The 17,538-nt window shown below is 39.7% G+C and overlaps 1 protein-coding gene across 2 annotated transcripts in view; it reads left to right on the top strand.

Moving 5' to 3' along the window:
- LOC110832155 (uncharacterized) overlaps positions 1-17,538 on the top strand; it is a 97,060-nt gene that overhangs the window by 67,883 nt on the left and 11,639 nt on the right. For both annotated transcript variants that reach the window (XM_087346249.1, XM_087346248.1), the window contains exon 4: positions 10,060-10,200. In XM_087346249.1, the coding sequence (XP_087202375.1) occupies positions 10,060-10,200 (141 nt within the window). The remainder of the gene's footprint in view (positions 1-10,059; positions 10,201-17,538) is intronic.

Here is a 17,538-nt window from a genome sequence, read left to right as displayed (position 1 = left end):
AACTAGTAAATCTGGTAATAATACCCGACAAACCATACAGGTGTAGTATCATACATGCGAGTACAACGTTGATCTGAATGTGCGCGTTTGTTGCTGGATTAGGAAAATTGGGGGAGAGGTTGTATAGGCTGGTTTGATTAATTCACTCATGTAATAACGAAAGTGGTTTAAAAATAACCCTTTCTAATATGTTTTACATCTAACGCTCCAATATTTAGATTAGGCGTGGCATTAATGTCCGGAATTTATTTGTCCTGTAGATAAGGTTTAACCCAGAAAAGATCGATTTTTATCGTTCGTGGTAAGTGATTTATTATACTTTAATTTTATTAATTGCGTGCCTTAAGCGACTGATTATTTTAGAAACGCTTTAAGTTTTTCCATATAGAAATTTTTATGTTATACTTTCATAGTAACATATGAATTAATTTGCGAGACGATACGTGGCATTGATTTGAAGTGTCGAGAAATGGCAAAAGATTTCTTTTCGCTGATAAGTCTGTGGTAAGAAGACAGAGAGGAAGGGCGGGTTTCAAAGGGATATTTCCCATTTACAGTGCCGGGAAACTCCCGATCACACAACAAAAAATTTTAACTATTCATCCGTGGCATTCGTTATGTTTGTGGGAAAAAATAATTGGAATAAGTTACATTCTTAGATATTAAGGTTTGTGACGATGGTATTTTATTAAAATAACAAACTTCTTGGGCATTTTCTGTCGTCTGAATTAATTAAAATACACGTTTCGGAAGTATATATTAAATCTTGTCCGTCTAATCACAATAATTCTTATTAAATATTAAAATATAACAATAATTAACATTTAAAATATTAATTGATGTTCTTTATCGAAATATTCGATTTACATTAGACCATCATTTTTTCATGTTTCACGACATGTTTCAGTTCCTAAAAGAACCATCCTCAGGTGTATATAATTATATAAAGATTCAAAACGATAAATAATTCAAATACAATTTTTCATATATTATGCTAGCGTACATTTTTATCAGATTTTTACCAAATGTCAAACGATGTTCTTTTTCAGATTTTTATTTCATTTTTTAATAACACACTCGATGTTGTTCTGTATATATACATCATGCTGAATGGTTCTTTTAGGAACTGAAACATGTCGTGAAACATGAAAAAATGATGGTCTAATGTAAATCGAATATTTCGATAAAGAACATCATTTAATATTTTAAATATTTTAAATGTTAATTATTGTAATATTTTAATATTTAATAAGAATTATTGTGATTAGACGGACAAGATTTAATATATACTTATTATATCACAATATGACGCAACTTTACCATCTTACGTTTCGGAAACTTAACCTCTTTCCGTCCTGAGATAAAACCTATTCTGTTGGGCTAGTTCTTATCTCCGGCCCGGAGTACAGTCTCCGAAATGTTTTAATTAAAGTCTGTCTGACAGCAATAAATCTAACGATGTAACAGGTGGCAGGTACTGAACACGCAAGAAGCCATTTCAAGTTGATACCTTATTTTTGAGACCCAAAAGTAAAGCAGGCTGAAAATGGAGGCAGTCTGTTCCTCTAATGTAATTGTATCCATCCACAAGTTTACACGATGTTCGATTCAGAAGGCCACACATCTGATATTTTACGGTCCTGAGAACTTTAAATCTCATGATAGTTTTGTTTTAAAAATGTCGATCGCCCCAAAATACGGTAATATGTTTTATAATTAAGTGTTTGTTAGGAAGAATGTGGTAATATTTACGTTTTAAAATATATCGTGATTATACCCAAAATACATTCCTTGTTTGTGTCTTTGAAATGTCGTAATTGATGTCCTGAAGATAAAGCAGTTCTGTTGCTTTTTCAACAGAATTAACTATGAGCTTCAGTTGGTACACGCGACACACATTCGTTCTGCATCCGTGAGCAACCGGATGTAATTCTGTCGTAGGTTCGTCAACTCATCCACGGGCCCCGTTCTCTTCAGCTTTGTTAAGTCAACAGAATTTTTATTCTTCGTCAACACAGTGGTCAAATTTTGGTTGTAGTTAATTATTCTTTCTTATAGATTCGATATTTTATTTATTTGCGATAAAATTATGTTTTATCTGAGCACGTTGTGTCTGCTTGCTAGCCGTTTTTACCAAAACAATGCAATTCGTGGTCGTTTTGCTGGTTTACATTATTATTTTATTATTATTATTATTATCGGTGAATGAGAACTGAACACAAAATGACAGTTGGAAAAGCCAAAAGGAAACGTAAACATTAACTAAATTATGAGTCTAATTGCGACATGCATCTTAGAGTACGAGGTGTGAATTGGATTCAGCAGGCTTAGGATAGTATCCAGTGTCGGACTAAATGAGATGTCACTTTCTTACGGCGTTTTTGAGGCAGTGTGTGGGTTTTGCCATCTCCCAAAAGTTAGAAAAATTCCAGTTCTAAGGGATTACAGTAACGCTTTGATCCAATATGTCGTAATAATTTCGCTGTTCCCGTTTAGTAAGAGGCATGACCAGTTGAAAATCAAAATCTTAGCGCGCTTAACGGAAATGAAAAAACAGTAGTTTAATTGGAAATGAAGTCCTTGGCTAAATATTTTCTTCCGCTCATTTGGACATAGAATTTTGACTTTTGATGGGTCCTATAGAGTAGTCTGTAGTCAAAGGAGTTTAAGATTTGACATTTTCACTGCGGTAGTAACGTCGTCGTAAATACCAACTTTTCGGTTGAACATAATACTTCCATCTTCAGGGCCTCGTAGTGTGATTATTGTATCTATACTAGATACAAATCGTGATTATTGAAAAGTTAGAACTGCAAAGATTGCTTATGAAGAACGTGTCTTTGAAATTTATGTATAACTTTCCACTTTTTGGATATAGCTCACTGGGTTTTATGCGTTTCAGTGTGCAGAATCCTTGACACTTGTTAACTACGAACTTACAACAAAGCCGTCTCGTGATGTGAAGGGAAATATCCGTGTATAGAAAGTGAAATCGAACTTGTGAACCGTTATTAAGTTTACAGAATGAAAGTATTAAACTGGCAATAGGATTGTGTTAGGATTTGTTCGGCTTCGCTCTCTACGGAACGGAAACATCTGCGAGTCATCAGTAATTGTAAACCTTGCAGTTGCTCTGCGAGTAATTAAGGCTATTAAATTCCCGATAAGGACTCTGCTTCATGTAATTATACAGGGTGATTCAAACTTTCTTGTGCAAATTTAAGAACGCAGATATAAATATCTTTGTGATTTTACTTAACGTTACAAGACGACACAATTGTTTGAAGGAATATGGCGGCCAATGATCGTGAAGTGACGTGAGGCGTGCATGTGTGTGTTCACAGGGACTTTTGAATTATCCTGTGAACAAATAAAAATTATATGCACCGCTCGAATTGTCAAGAAGTGGAAAACAGGAGACTGTTACGCAACGATTAATTGAACGAGGGATTTTTCTTTTGTACTGAACCGTCTGCAGGTCTCGCACTAACAGTTCTGGTGCAGTGGAGGCCAGTTCTGTTTGTTACTATGAAGGTATTCCGTTCGAATCTTTAACCGAGAACTGGCTTTTCACACTTGGTTTTAAGATTTTCACAGCCTTATGCTAAATATGGCACTGTGTTCCTTTAATTTCTGTGTCCTACATAGAGACTCACTTTAACTCTCGCACGATACGAGACGTATGCAAATTATCGTTGTTCCAATTATTTACTATTTTACAGGGTATTTACTTCTATGTACCCGGGACAAACCTTGCCCCTGAAGTACATAGTGCAGCAGCTATTTCCGAAATACATTTTGTTTTTAATATATGTTACATGTATTATATAGTTTTATTGTGAGGGATGACTACATATTTTACGACAGCGTCTTTCGAATGACGTATGAAGATCCTAAAATGGAAGTTTTCCTTAGTTCCTTGATGTGTTCGCCCGGGATGTTGGCCAAATATTTCCTGAGTGACTTAGAGACAATTCCAGTTGCTCCTATAATTATTATTTTCACTTTCCACATTCAATTTCAATTAGAAGGTCCTTGTATTTCAATATCTTCTTCGCTGCCTTCTTAATTACGTTCCTGTCAGTTAAGAGAAAAGTTCCTTTGTTGTTTCGGATTATAATATCTGGTTTATTATTTGGAATAGTTATATCTGTTTTGACTTGTTGGTTCCACATTTAAATAAAAGGGACCGTCACTGAAACTAGAGAGTACACAGGTCATTCAGAACACGCTGTGTTAAGTCGCACCAGGATATTCTGCACTCAGACAGAAGCAAGCAATGCAGCCATTGTGTGGTAACATCGTTGTCCTGTTTCCCCCTCCTCGTGGCCCACTTCTGTCTTCACGTCATTCAACTCTGCATTCATCTGAGCTCGAAGGTTGTCCATTGTTACCAGTCGTCCGCACTGTCAAATTTCGAACGCGCACGAAATGGTACCGTAATTTCCCTTGACAGTTCCGTGGCCTCTATGTCGGAAGTAAGAGATTTTGAAAGTGTGTGTTGATGCTCTCGTTACGTGCATGCGGTTGATGATAAACGCAATTTTCACATTAATTACTAAGCTAGTAAAGATGAGTCATCGTTGTACCAGTCTCGCTAATTCTGTTCGTGTAGGACCACCAGCTGTGCATGCGGTACATTCTCTGTTTATGGAAAGTACCACACGCTCATACAAAATTTCCCGTTTGTGAAAATTAGGAGTTTTCCACAGCACTGAAGATAATGTTTTTCTGTTCTGAGTTTAGGCGCCATATAGACTCGTAGGTAGATACCAAAGTTTCATAGAAACACACCATCTAAGAGCTGAAGCCAAAAACGCTCAACTATTACATATTCACCCTGAAGATGGCAACTGCATTTTTTGCCGAAACGGATAATTTTCAATATTTGAAATTTTTACTGGCCGTCAGTTTTTGGTCTGAAAACTGAAGTTTCGTGGAAGTAATAGCATCATTTAGAATTTTAAATGTCAGCTGTTTTTGTGATTACAGTGACGTTAATGTTTTGTTTCGTCTTGCAGCTGTAATGTAATTTTACGTGTATATCCGCATTGTTAGATGCGCGCTGTTATGTCAGTGAGTGCAAAAATCCACGTAACAAATCCACATAAATGCTGGTGGTTGCAGATTGTTTGTGTTCATTGTCTAAGCTCGTGCGCCACGTTTCTATTTCCCGTCCTCTTTGGTGTGAAGTTTGTGCATAGGTCATCATCCTTCATCAGTTTACAACCGTCGAGCATTTTCTTGTTACATCCGGTGTTTGTGCCATTCTGAGACGTAGTTGGTCCATGGTATAATATTCTATCGCAGGACTCCGTGAGAAATGAGATGGCTAACAAAGGAAAAGTCATTCATGTAGATATGCGTATTACGTGTCTGATTTAACCCACCGGTTGCCATGGAATTAGTAGCTTTGGCGCTGATATGCATAATACTTTGTGTTTCTGCAATGACAGAACCCCCCAGGGCTTATCACCAAGAGATTTTAGGTTCTCATGTAGGCGAGGGCGAAGCTCACTGTCCTCTGGGGTGTTGACCGACGTTTCAGAGGTGGACAATCCCAGAAGTAAGTCATCTTCGTTCTGTATCGAAATGAATCGATATATATATATATATATATATATATATATATATATATATATACGGGGTGATTAAAAAGGTTAGGGCCAAACTGAAGGAGCGTATAGAGGGACTCAGAGATAACACCTTTCGAATAGGAATAGGAAGTTATCCGGAGTCAGTCGAGGCCATTGAAGGTAGGGGTACACCAGTCACTATCAACTCACAAACACAATGTAAACAGCCCAGGGGCCTCTGTAGAATCTGACGGGATACGTGTGATTCAAAATTAAGCTAGTAGGAGAACAGGAAAGTACGATTATTTCAGCGGTATGTTATCAGACTTCCCCACCTTCAATGGCCTCGACTGACTCAAGATAACTTCGGAGGACATGGATTCCTAATCGAAAGTTGTTATCTCCGAGTCCCTCTATACCAGTTGTATTCAACCTTTTTTGTTCGCGTACCCCCAGATATAATTTCTCTTCAACTTTGTACCCACAAAAATGTTGGTGTATAATTCAAGTTATACGAGGTGCAATCGGAAAGTTTCCAGACTGTGCGTATAAAAACCCGTACACTTATCTCAGGTATTAAATTCATCCATCACCCTCGAAGTAGTTTCCCTGGGAGTGAACACAACGATCCCAGCGCCGCTGCCAAGCCTGGAAGCATCCCTGGAAATCTTTCTTTGTCAGCCTGTCAAGCACCATCTTCAATTCTGCCTGAATCTCTTCTATAGTCTCAAATCTCCTTCCCTTTAGCTGAATTTTCATCTTTGGGAAGAGGAAGAAGTCACACGGCGAATAAGGAGGGTGCGGGATGACGGCCATGGTGTTTGAGGCCAAAAACTGGCGAACTTTGAGGGCGGTGTGCGCTGGCGCGTTGTCATGATGCGTCGCATGTGGAGTTCTTCCTTTAGAATCAGCTGACAGGTCCCATAGCCTATCCCAACAATGTCGCACAAGTCGTTGATGGTACGACGTCGATCTTCGTGAATGGCCTGCCGAATCTTCGTAACATTTTCGGGCGTTGTGCTCGAAGATGGTCGTCCAGAACGCTCGTCATCATCGACAGAGGTTCGGCCATTTTTAAAACGTGAATGCCACACAAAAGTTTGTGCACGACCCATTGCGGACTCCCCAAATGCTTCCTTTAGCATTTCATAGGTTTCCGTAGCCGTTTTGGCGAGTCTTTGGCAAGAGATTCAGGCAGAATCGCAGATGGTGCTTGACAGGCTGACAAAGAAAGATTTCCAGGCTTGGCAGCGGCGCTGGGATCGTTGTGTTCACTCCCAGGGGAACTACTTCGAGGGTGATGGATGAATTTAATACCTGAGATAAGTGTACGGGTTTTTATACGCGCAGTCTTGAAACCTTCCGATCGCACCTCGTACATAGTATATAATTACATCTAAGATAAATTAAATAAATTACATTACTGATTATTCCGTGTTTATCATAATTTCTTTTAAATTTCATGTACCCCCTAAGATGAATTCGCGTACCCCAGGTTGAATACCACTGCTCTATACTACGCTCCTTCAGTTTGGCCCTAACCTTTTGAATCACCCTATATATATATATATATATATATATATAATAGAGTTGTTAGTACTATTTACACTAGCAAAGTCATAGATATAGAACCGGTTTATCTGGGTGTGTGACGTCAGTTCGCCCTTGACTGCTGGGTAGATAGTATTTATCTCTTATCAGAGAGTTAATTCCTTCTAAGTCCTGAGTTTGAAAGTGAGATCAGCTAGGCCTACGTGAAAGAAAGCTGCCTCTGCCTCGTTTAGCGAGGCACGCGGTTCTGTACACCTCGGAAAGGCGGTAATCCTTTCGACGGCGTCAGTAAAATGTTGCATTATTAAAAGAATCACAAAGACGGTTCGGAGATTTGTTGCTTTGTCTATGGGATGGATGCGGTACGTGGATTATGTGCCATTTGCACACAATGGCGGGTGCACCGGAGGGAAATAAAACGTCTGGAAGGTGAAAGAGATTAACAGAGATTATTGACTCTTTGTTCCTCGCCCCAGAACGTGACATTGTGTGGCTGATGCTTGTTTGTTTTTCTAATTAACGTAGTTAATAATCTGGAAATTGGTGCTTTGTAATAGGATTTGTTTTTAATGAACATCGGGAAGTTGTATGAAAATGAGGATAGTTGGTCGGTCGGTGTTGGCACTGCATGTCACATCGACCTTCCATCTCGGATTCGCATTGCAACAGGCTTGCTTTTAGTACGTTTACGTTTTAAGACCTGATCTTCCATCGAGCCCTATAATTGAAGCTGGCGCCCGCGTGACGTGTATCGCTGTCAAGTTCCTGGCTCAATAACATCCCACGTTCGACTTCATAAAAACATGATGAGTTCGTGTTTGTTGATGTGTGGGATGTTTGAAGCCTTCGGGCCAATAATCGCAGTTTTCAAGCTTTTATCAATTAAAAGTACTAAATCCTATATACAGTGCGGTTCTAATGATGCTTCGTATCACGTGACGTTTTCGTCGCCAATTGAAAGTAGTCACACGATGATGTATTTTGGAATTTGTTATAGATTTCTGTCTAAAATGCTTTTAACAATTACCTTACACTGAACCTTTAGTTCTAAGGTTTATCTTAAATAGGATTTGAAGGTAATTATAGGATTCATGTAGCTCGGGATGATGATTTGTCTTAAGCATGGTAGTAAATCTTTGATTCCATATAAGGCGGAGAAGTTTTAACCAGCTGAGTGACTATAAGCTTATCAAGAAGGAGATCTTCCTTCCTCCATGGAGTTATTCTAAATTGTTGCAGAGTGATTATTGTTTGTTTTCGATCCGATATCTGTGTGACTCCTCTTGTATCTACGCTCCCCTCTTTCCAACTTCCGCACCCGAATGAAACAAACAAGGGAACTAATGGGCAGAAGGTGCAGCGACTGAGGAAAACCACAAAATATCAGCTTAACTAGTCGGTAAAATCTCCGAGACTGAAACCGAATACCTCGTATCGTGGAACTTTAGGAATATGATGGGAGCACGAAGTCTAATAGCTGTCCGTTGCTTAGCAGTTCAGTGCTTGTACTAATTATCTATCAACCAGCGTTACGCCACTGCTTCATATTTCATCGTAATCGTGGTTTGCGGACGGAGAAGTAATTAAAGTTAATTAGATCGCGTCTGAAATCCCCGAGGTCGCTGAAGAAGGTAACGAACGCTTGGCCTTGCCAGTGAACTGGGTCACGTCGTAAAATGGAAGATACGCGGTAAAATTTACAAAGGGAAGGAAGCCGTGCTTCAGGTCAACCTTCGATGGCTTGGCATTTCTCATCTTTATACATCTCCTAGAACAGGGGTTTACAACCATCAGCCCGCTAGTCGCATTCCACCTTCTGATGTATTCTGAGCGGCTCGCATGCATTTGTATATACTGTCACTTTGGATGGGAAATACTTACCTGGTATCAGAAAATTTATCTTATTAATGTCGTGAGATGGTAAAGTTGCGTCATATTGTGATATAATAAATATATATTGTTTAAATCTTGTCCGTCTAATCACAACAAATTCTTATTAAATATTAAAATATTACATTAATTAACATTTAAAATATTAAATGATGTTCTTTATCGAAATATTCGATTTACATTAGACCATCATTTTTCACGACATGTTTCAGTTCCTAAAAGAACTATCTTCAGGTGTATAATTATATAAATCAGTAATAACTTAAATACAATTTATATATATTATTTTAGCGTACATAAACATCTGACAAAAATGTACGCTAAAATAATATATAGAAATTGTATTTAAGTTATTATTGATTTGAATTTTTATATAATTATATACACCTGAAGATAGTTCTTTTAGGAACTGAAACATGTCGTGAAAAATGATGGTCTAATGTAAATCGAATATTTCGATAAAGAACATCATTTAATATTTTAAATATTTTAAATGTTAATTAATGTAATATTTTAATATTTAATAAGAATTTATTGTGATTAGACGGACAAGATTTAAACAATATATACTTATTAATGTCGTTGAGAGCCCCTAGAAAAATGCGGTCGTGGCGTAATTTTAAGATATGATGTAGGCATTTGCTTAAAGGGGCTGGGGGAAAGTCACGAGAAACTTCAGTCAGGATGGCCGAATTCTGTGCCCGGGACCTCCGGAATAAAATCTAACCACAAAGGTCTTATATACAAAAATTTTAGACTCCGAAAGACGTTGACAACATAAAATAAAATATAAGCTTCGCTTGTAATATCTCAATTCTTGTGTGATCGGTTCGACGTGTTAATATCGATATCGAAATTACACTTGTGTTACTCTGTTTCTTAGAATATCATTCTACATCTTCTAGCCCTGTTATTTCTCCTCGTTAACCCCCCATGTATCTATAATCCCACCCCTCACCGCCATCTCTTGATTTAGTCTTTCGCTGATGTCTGTAAGGTACGTTCGCTGGACGTTACTAAGGAAAAGGGATGATGGTTGCAGGCCGAACGGGACGGACTGACCAAGGCCCGCCAGGAACTGGAAAGGAAACTGGAGACTAAAGAACTGGAGCTTCATGAAAAAGAAGAAGAATTGTTCTTGCAGCTGGAGAAGGTCGTGCGACTTGAAGAGGACTTCGAAAAAGTAAGTGTTGACTTTAAAAAAACCGTCATTATAATCGTCTTCTTAGTCTTACGGTCTTATTCCAACGTTTGTACGGTCTCCCCAGAGATTTTACGGTCGTTTAGTCGGTAACGGGGCTTTCGAATAAAATTTTTTCTATAATTTTCGACGAATTACGTGATTGGTTGTGTAATTAATTCCTCGAAGGTGTTTGAATTGCTTCATGTAGTTGGATAGCTAGTTACTTAGTCTTTTGAATTATGTCTTCTTTTACGGTTTGCATCGGATATTTATCTGCTACACCATATTTTTCGTCTACCTGTGTGATGAGCAAAATCTTATTAATAGGCTGATAACGGTCTCTCGTGTTTCGTGGTTCAATTAAAATGTAAAAATTATAATACTCGAACGGTAACTGCATTTCTAGACAGTCTGTAGTCGCTTCGATTACCCGCAGGCAGCGGGGACAGATGGATGGATGAAGCTGTTCCTGAGGGCTGGTGGTCGGTTTCAGGATTGCACAGTATTTTGGGCGACCGGCGTGCCAGCAGGGGCCTGGCTGTTCGTATCGATTGTGGAGTCTCAGTAGCTCACGAGATGTCTGACCTAGAATAGATCGCGTTCTAGGTGCCCCTTCTCTCACCCCGCACCCTCTGACCTTACCCTCATATCTTCTCGGAGTGGAAGCTTAATACTGAAGACAAAAGAAGAAAGACAGAGAGATCGACCATACCTTTATGTCGAGGAGGATGTCATCTGGTGTTGCTAATTTGCGATGGAAGACGCATAGTCTCTTTTTGCACATTTTCGACACCCAAACAGATGAACCTACAAGGAAGTGAAAGAAACCAGTCTCTTAGTGCTTTTCAGTTGGTTTCAGGTCTTGTAAAACATGACATATCCCACGCATGACTACATTAAGTTCTCAGATGGAGTGCTGCTTGGCAAACATTCAAGTTAAACAGCAGTTCGAAGGCCCTGAAGGTATCTAGGCTGTAAAGTGTTAACAGAACATATCGGTCGTCACTGAATATTTTGCTAGAATTTTTCAGTTTTATTAAAGGATTGTAATCCTGGGGTCTCGGGTTCGATTCCCGGCGGTGCCCGAATTTATAACTTGTGTTGGACAAGGCCGTGGTCTAGGCAACACGGAGTTTTCCTCCGTGGCATCCCAACAATTACTCCATTCACACACAGAAGAAGGCAATGGCAAACCACTTCTGGATCATCTGCCAAGAACGTATATGAACAGGTCCCAGTCCGAGAAAAGGATGGAAGGATCCTGTTCATATGGACCTGTCGTCAGACAGAACACTAAATAATAATAAGATGAGGTGGTCTAGCGGTTAGAACGCTGGCCTTGTAATCCTGGGGCCTCGGGTTCGATTCCCGGCGGTGCCCGAATTTATAACTTGTGTTGGGCAAGGCCGTGGTCTAGGCAACACGGAGTTTTCCTCCGTGGCATCCCAACAATTACTCCATTCACACACAGAAGAAGGCAATGGCAAACCACTTGTGGATCATCTGCCAAGAACGTATATGAACAGGTCCCAGTCCGAGAAAAGGATGGAAGGATCCTGTTCATATGGACCTGTCGTCAGACAGAACACTAAATAAATAAATAAATTAAAGGATTATTCATAACTTTTGGGTGAATGACGAAGTTTCTGAGGAACGTCTGACCTCCGTCTTCGGCCCATCTGCAACTCCACACGATGTTACATTCCAGAAGACCAATATGCTGGAAGATAAATTTATCAGAACATGGCGTTTCCTATTCGGCTAACTTGTGGGAAGAATGTTACAGGGCCGCGGTGGCCTCATTCGTTGCAGTGACGAGAGTGGATAAGTGGTCGGTCCATCATCGGAAAATTTTTCCCCGCTCGTTCCTTGTGATCTTGCATACGCTATTAACCTTGATCTTGATTATCTGAGCAGAGCATCAGTTTAGTATCTTACGTTACAGAAGCTGATCATTTAACATGTCATCTATGTCATTAAAATTTCTATAGATAAGCCACCGATATTTGGTGGTGGCTTTGCTTGTGTTGGAGACAGGCCTGTTTTGATTATTTTTAAACCCAGATGCTTACGTGTTCTTTCCGCTTTTCATTGATGACATAAATCCTTTCTGTAAGCAAGGAATCTCTTTGTCTTACTGTTTAAGACGCATGACCGCGGCTGCTAAACCACAGGCCGGTAGTTAAAGGTTTTGCTCGGCGTTTTCCCCTCACATGAAAAAAAAAATACTTTTCATGGCCATAACGGTTTTGAAAGTTTGCTCTAAATTGTATTCAGAACCTTCGGGTTCTGTTTAGAAACTCTGTAGTGGAGAGGTCACTGGAATATGCGGTGTATTTCTGTTGGCAGTCTAGCTGTACCAAACACTATTCAGGGATCGCTACGAATCATTAAAGATGATAATCGTGCCAGATCAGGTATTGTATGTGTGTAAATTAAGGCTTTGCGGGGTACTCTGTGATTCTTTGTGTGATCTTTAAATAGGCCGGGGCTAAGAAACGCTGTAGTTACTGCTATGAGACCTTACGTTCAGTTGCTGGTTAGAACCTCTGCTAAGTATTCCTGACGTCTCGAGCTGCTGTTCAGATTGAGGTTTCCAGTTTTGTCCTCGGTTTCTTCAGGCGGTGTAGTTATTTGGGGTAAGCCACAATCACGTCTTGTTTCCATATCACTATTCGGAATCGTCATTTCGTTTAAGATTCTACTTTATGCCGTCTTCAGTTGCCAGACTCTAACTGTGCAGGGAAAGATTATTCTTCTGGGTTCTACCGGACTGCACGGCGCAACAACCCAGAAGACAATACCATCTTCGGACTCACCGATGTGAAAACCTCAGATCGTACATACGTACTTGTTGAACATAATAATTATTGTCATGGGGTTTTAAAATTCCGCATTTAGGGGTTTGGGGGGGGGGGGGTCTGTTACCATCAGGTAGCAGGGGAGGAAGGTTCCTAAATAGCAGAGAAAGACTTTATGGCGATGGAGAACATCCAAAGTTCGTAATTGCCATGTTTATAAGAACACAGGAGCGTCGGAAATATTTAGATTCATCGAAATGTTCCTGTTTTTTTCGGATCGTTCTGGTACATTGAAGGAGTCAGTGGCGGGGCTTTTGCTAACACGCGGAATCTATTTACCAGTTTAATGGCTTTAAGCTTCTCAAGAAGGACTCCCCTGCTCCATGGAGTTACAATTAGTTAACTTCCGTATAATTAATTCCTTTATGCCTGAGTGCGTTAATGCAGTTTGTCTGTTGAGCTGAAGCTGTACAGAATCAGGTTTAAGATCTGGTATGCGTCCTTTGCATTAATCCATTGGCATACGTTGATGGTTGTGACACGCCTTCTCGTCCCGATTACTTCGGCTGTTCATGGTTTTGCAATGTGAGTGGATAAAATTAGAAATACGAGTAGTAGCCTATCCTCATTGAATTACAGATGCAGTTTATTATGTTCATGGTAGTACGTTCATGAGTTTGAGACAATTGGTCGCAAATCTTAATAACTAATTTTGCTGTAAATATTTTAGTGCGTGAAATTATTCAGACATGATTTATTGTATGTAAAATTGCTCTTTTAGACTTTTTCCCAGGTCTGAATTATAAAACTACAAAGTTATAGTTTAACATAACGCGACTTCGTAACAAACCTTCCGTTTTCGACAGTGATTTATTATATGTAGACTGCAGGCCATTTCAGAATGCATCTGCCATGGCATTGAACTGCCACTGGTATTAGACCACTACACACATAAATATTTAAAGCCTGCTGAATGAACAGGGCGTGTCCTGGCACGCGTAGCGCAGTCAACACAACGATCTAATGGCGCCAGACGGACAGCGCCGTGTAATCAAATCGGAGTTTGAACCGCAAGCCACAGAGATCAGGTTGAAATACTCGCACGTCCTGGCTGTCACCGGTCGCATCTTTTTATATTCGGTATGACGCTGTTTGTGATTTTGTTATGTGTGGTATGCGTCACTGATCAAGTTCTCTTATTTTTATTATTTAGTGTTCTGTCTGACGACAGGTCCATATGAACAGGATCCTTCCATCCTTTTCTCGGACTGGGACCTGTTCATATACGTTCTTGGCAGATGATCCAGAAGTGGTTTGCAATTGCCTTCTTCTGTGTGTGAGTGGAGTAATTGTTGGGATGCCACGGAGGAAAACTCCGTGTTGCCTAGACCACGGCCTTGCCCAACACAAGTTATAAATTCGGGCACCGCCGGGAATCGAACCCGAGACCCCAGGATTACAAGGCCAGCGTTCTAACCGCTAGACCACCTCATCTTATTATTATTTAGTGTTCTGTCTGACAACAGGTCCATATGAACAGGATCCTTCCATCCTTTTCTCGGACTGGGACCTGTTCATATACGTTCTTGGCAGATGATCCAGAAGTGGTTTGCCATTGCCTTCTTCTGTGTGTGAATGGGATGCCACGGAGAAACCGGGGAAGCCCCCGGAGGAAAACTCCGTGTTGCCTAGACCACGGCCTTGCCCAACACAAGTTATAAATTCGGGCACCGCCGGGAATCGAACCCGAGACCCCAGGATTACAAGGCCAGCGTTCGAACCGCTAGACTACCGTGGCGGTCTCAAGTTCTCTGCAAAGATGCAATGCGAACTGAAATATTTTATTTCTCAAGTTCTGTCATCATTAGGCAGCTTTTAGAAGTGTAATAGCTCAGTAATGTGATTGACTTCGATTTGGGTAATCAGGGTTTGATTACGCGTAACAATAAATATTAAAGTTACCTTCAGGATGAAGATTGAGAAAGTGGTTATAGTTCTGTTGTGTTGTAAAACAAATCCTACAAGTGCAAATGGTCTTGAGGAGTGGGAACGAAGCAGTTCACATGCTGTGGAGACACTAAACTGAATTTTAAACAATCCATCCCTCTGAAAAGACATGTATATCACATTGACGTTAACATGTTTAAACTCAGTTTCTCTGAGGCCAATTTCTTGTACTAGTGCGACTCTGAAGTTGTTTTGGTTCACCGATTCAGTCGTTGAACCTGTCCATTTGTTTCTCTTGTGAGTAATGGTTTGAATTATTGCGAGAACGGTTGCCGGAAGTGTGGTCGTGTGATTTATGAAGGATAAAATTTCGCAGATTGACTACATTTTAAGAACATGTAGTGATATGAAAGAGACAAACAAGTACAAAGATGGCGATGGTGAAAAAGTGCGCAATGTAACAAGTGAAATTAAATATGAAAAATATCGACGCTGCAAAGGCATCCTATACAGCACGCGCCGAGGACTTGAGGAATGCACACAAAGGATTAGTCGTAACTTATGAAGGGAAGAGATCATTTAGAAGATCATGACGTAGATGGAATGTTAATATTAAAATTAAAATTAAACAGCCGGTTTAGGATGAGAACCAGTGACTAGCTCTTGTGAGCTTGGTAATGAACGTAAATGTTTCATAAAAGTGAAAAATTGTAGTGAGTAGGATACTGGTATGACGACGAGGGTTTAATTCTCGGCGGTTAAAGATCTTTGTTTTCGCCACAAAGTCCAGACCGACCCCGGAGCTAGTCCAGTGGATGCTCGGGTTAGTTCATTGGTGATAAAGCGGCTGGAGCGTGAACCTAACCTTTAATTTCTGTATATGCTGAGGTTAAAAATACGTGGGACAACCTTGCCTACACCATCGAGTTTTGAAGTTAGTTGGTCACTGCAGGAACTTCTGGTACTGTGTCTTGGGATGGGACGTGCTCTGCAAACTTGTTTTAAGAAAAACTACACTTTATTTGAGTAAACTTATCCCGGGTTGTAAGCATGTTTGCTTCAGCTGTACTTAGCTGTTTACCTAGTTGCTGGACCCTTTATCGTCAGATCTCTATTCTCAAGTAAAACTTGTTGAGACATCTATCGCGTTTTGGCGGGAGTCTTGAACTCATAAATACTTTACTTTCTCTAAATATAGACCTTGAATTATGTATTTATACAGCCTATTTAAGAAATCGCTCGCTAATACTTGCGTTGTACACCTTTTCATTTTGGCCGTCTGCTCCCGTACTCTGGCACTGCAGGTCTGAACCTTTTTAAGACCCAGAGCCATGTTTTCCGTTTTGAATAACTGGTCGCCCGGTTATACGTGCACGACAGTGTCTTTGTCCAAAATATGTGTCGGTCGGATAACGTGCCCAATTTATAGGTTTCATTACTGCTCAACAATTTTATTTAACAAAACTAAGATATTGTAGGTGCGTCATATTGTGATTTTATTTAAATAGTATTAAAATATATTAAAATTGTCCGTCAATCACAATAACGTAATATAAGATAATTAGATGGTTAAAATATTATCCTTTGTTCCGTATCGAGTACTCGAGTTACATATGGAACATTCTCGACATGTTTCGGCTTTCATAGAGCCATCTAATTATCTTATATTACTTTATTGTGATTGACGGACAATTTTAATATATTTTAATACTATTTAACAAAACTAGTCATTACTGAGGTGCTTAACACCGATTATAAAATATTACAAAAATGTGTGAGTGCCACGTGCGACTATTTGGGGGGGGGGGCTCAGCTTTAAAAACTGAACTGCAAAAGTAATTTTTAGCTTTTATCAAATTTTCCTTTTACTGATAAGTCATCCACTTTCACCAGTTCTACCCCTCCCCTCCCTCCATGCAGATCCTTCCTTCTCTTTCTAGTTTAACCTACTTGATTACCATTTTTCACTACCAAGTCAGGTTTCTTGTGCAAGTGGAATGAGTCATCTGGCACCACGCTGACTCCGACCCCCACCCCCTTTTCAAAAAAGTATATATATATATATATGTAATACAGAAGTTTTTCGCGTGTAAATTATATGATGTAACAGAAGGAGAAGGTTACAGGACGAAGAACTTTCATGACCAACACCTCGGCGCATCTGTCACGTATCATGGAAATCCGCCAGTTGTTTCAAATTTGTTAAGTGGACAGGACAGTCGTCCAATCACCGGAATAGTAATAAATAAGATGAAACAGCATTTAAACTGATGTGCTAAAACAACCACCGCGTAAACAAACCAGAAACAAATTTTTAGCAGCGATTCGTTCTGCCAGTCTGTGCGGAATATCGTTCCGTCATCTGGTCCAGATATTTTGCCCCTTAGTGTAAGTCAAAATTATGAATTTATGGCGTTTGGGAAGAAAGTGTTTAGAAGAATATTTTGATATAAGTAAGATGAAACAACTGGAGGAAACTTCATGACGTAAAACGTCCTTTTTACGTTTACTTAGTATCTGGGGAGGGAGGAACTAGACTGATGATAATACGTAAAGTAAAGTAAGTAAAGTTTGTCCCACTATACGCCAT

This window comes from Zootermopsis nevadensis, unplaced genomic scaffold (assembly GCF_977971745.1).
Source record: "Zootermopsis nevadensis isolate Lab colony 2312 unplaced genomic scaffold, Znev_1.0 Znev_ptg000010l, whole genome shotgun sequence".
NCBI lineage: Eukaryota > Metazoa > Arthropoda > Insecta > Blattodea > Termopsidae > Zootermopsis > Zootermopsis nevadensis.
Note: the sequence above shows the minus strand (reverse complement) of the source record. Positions and strands in the feature narration are given on the sequence as shown.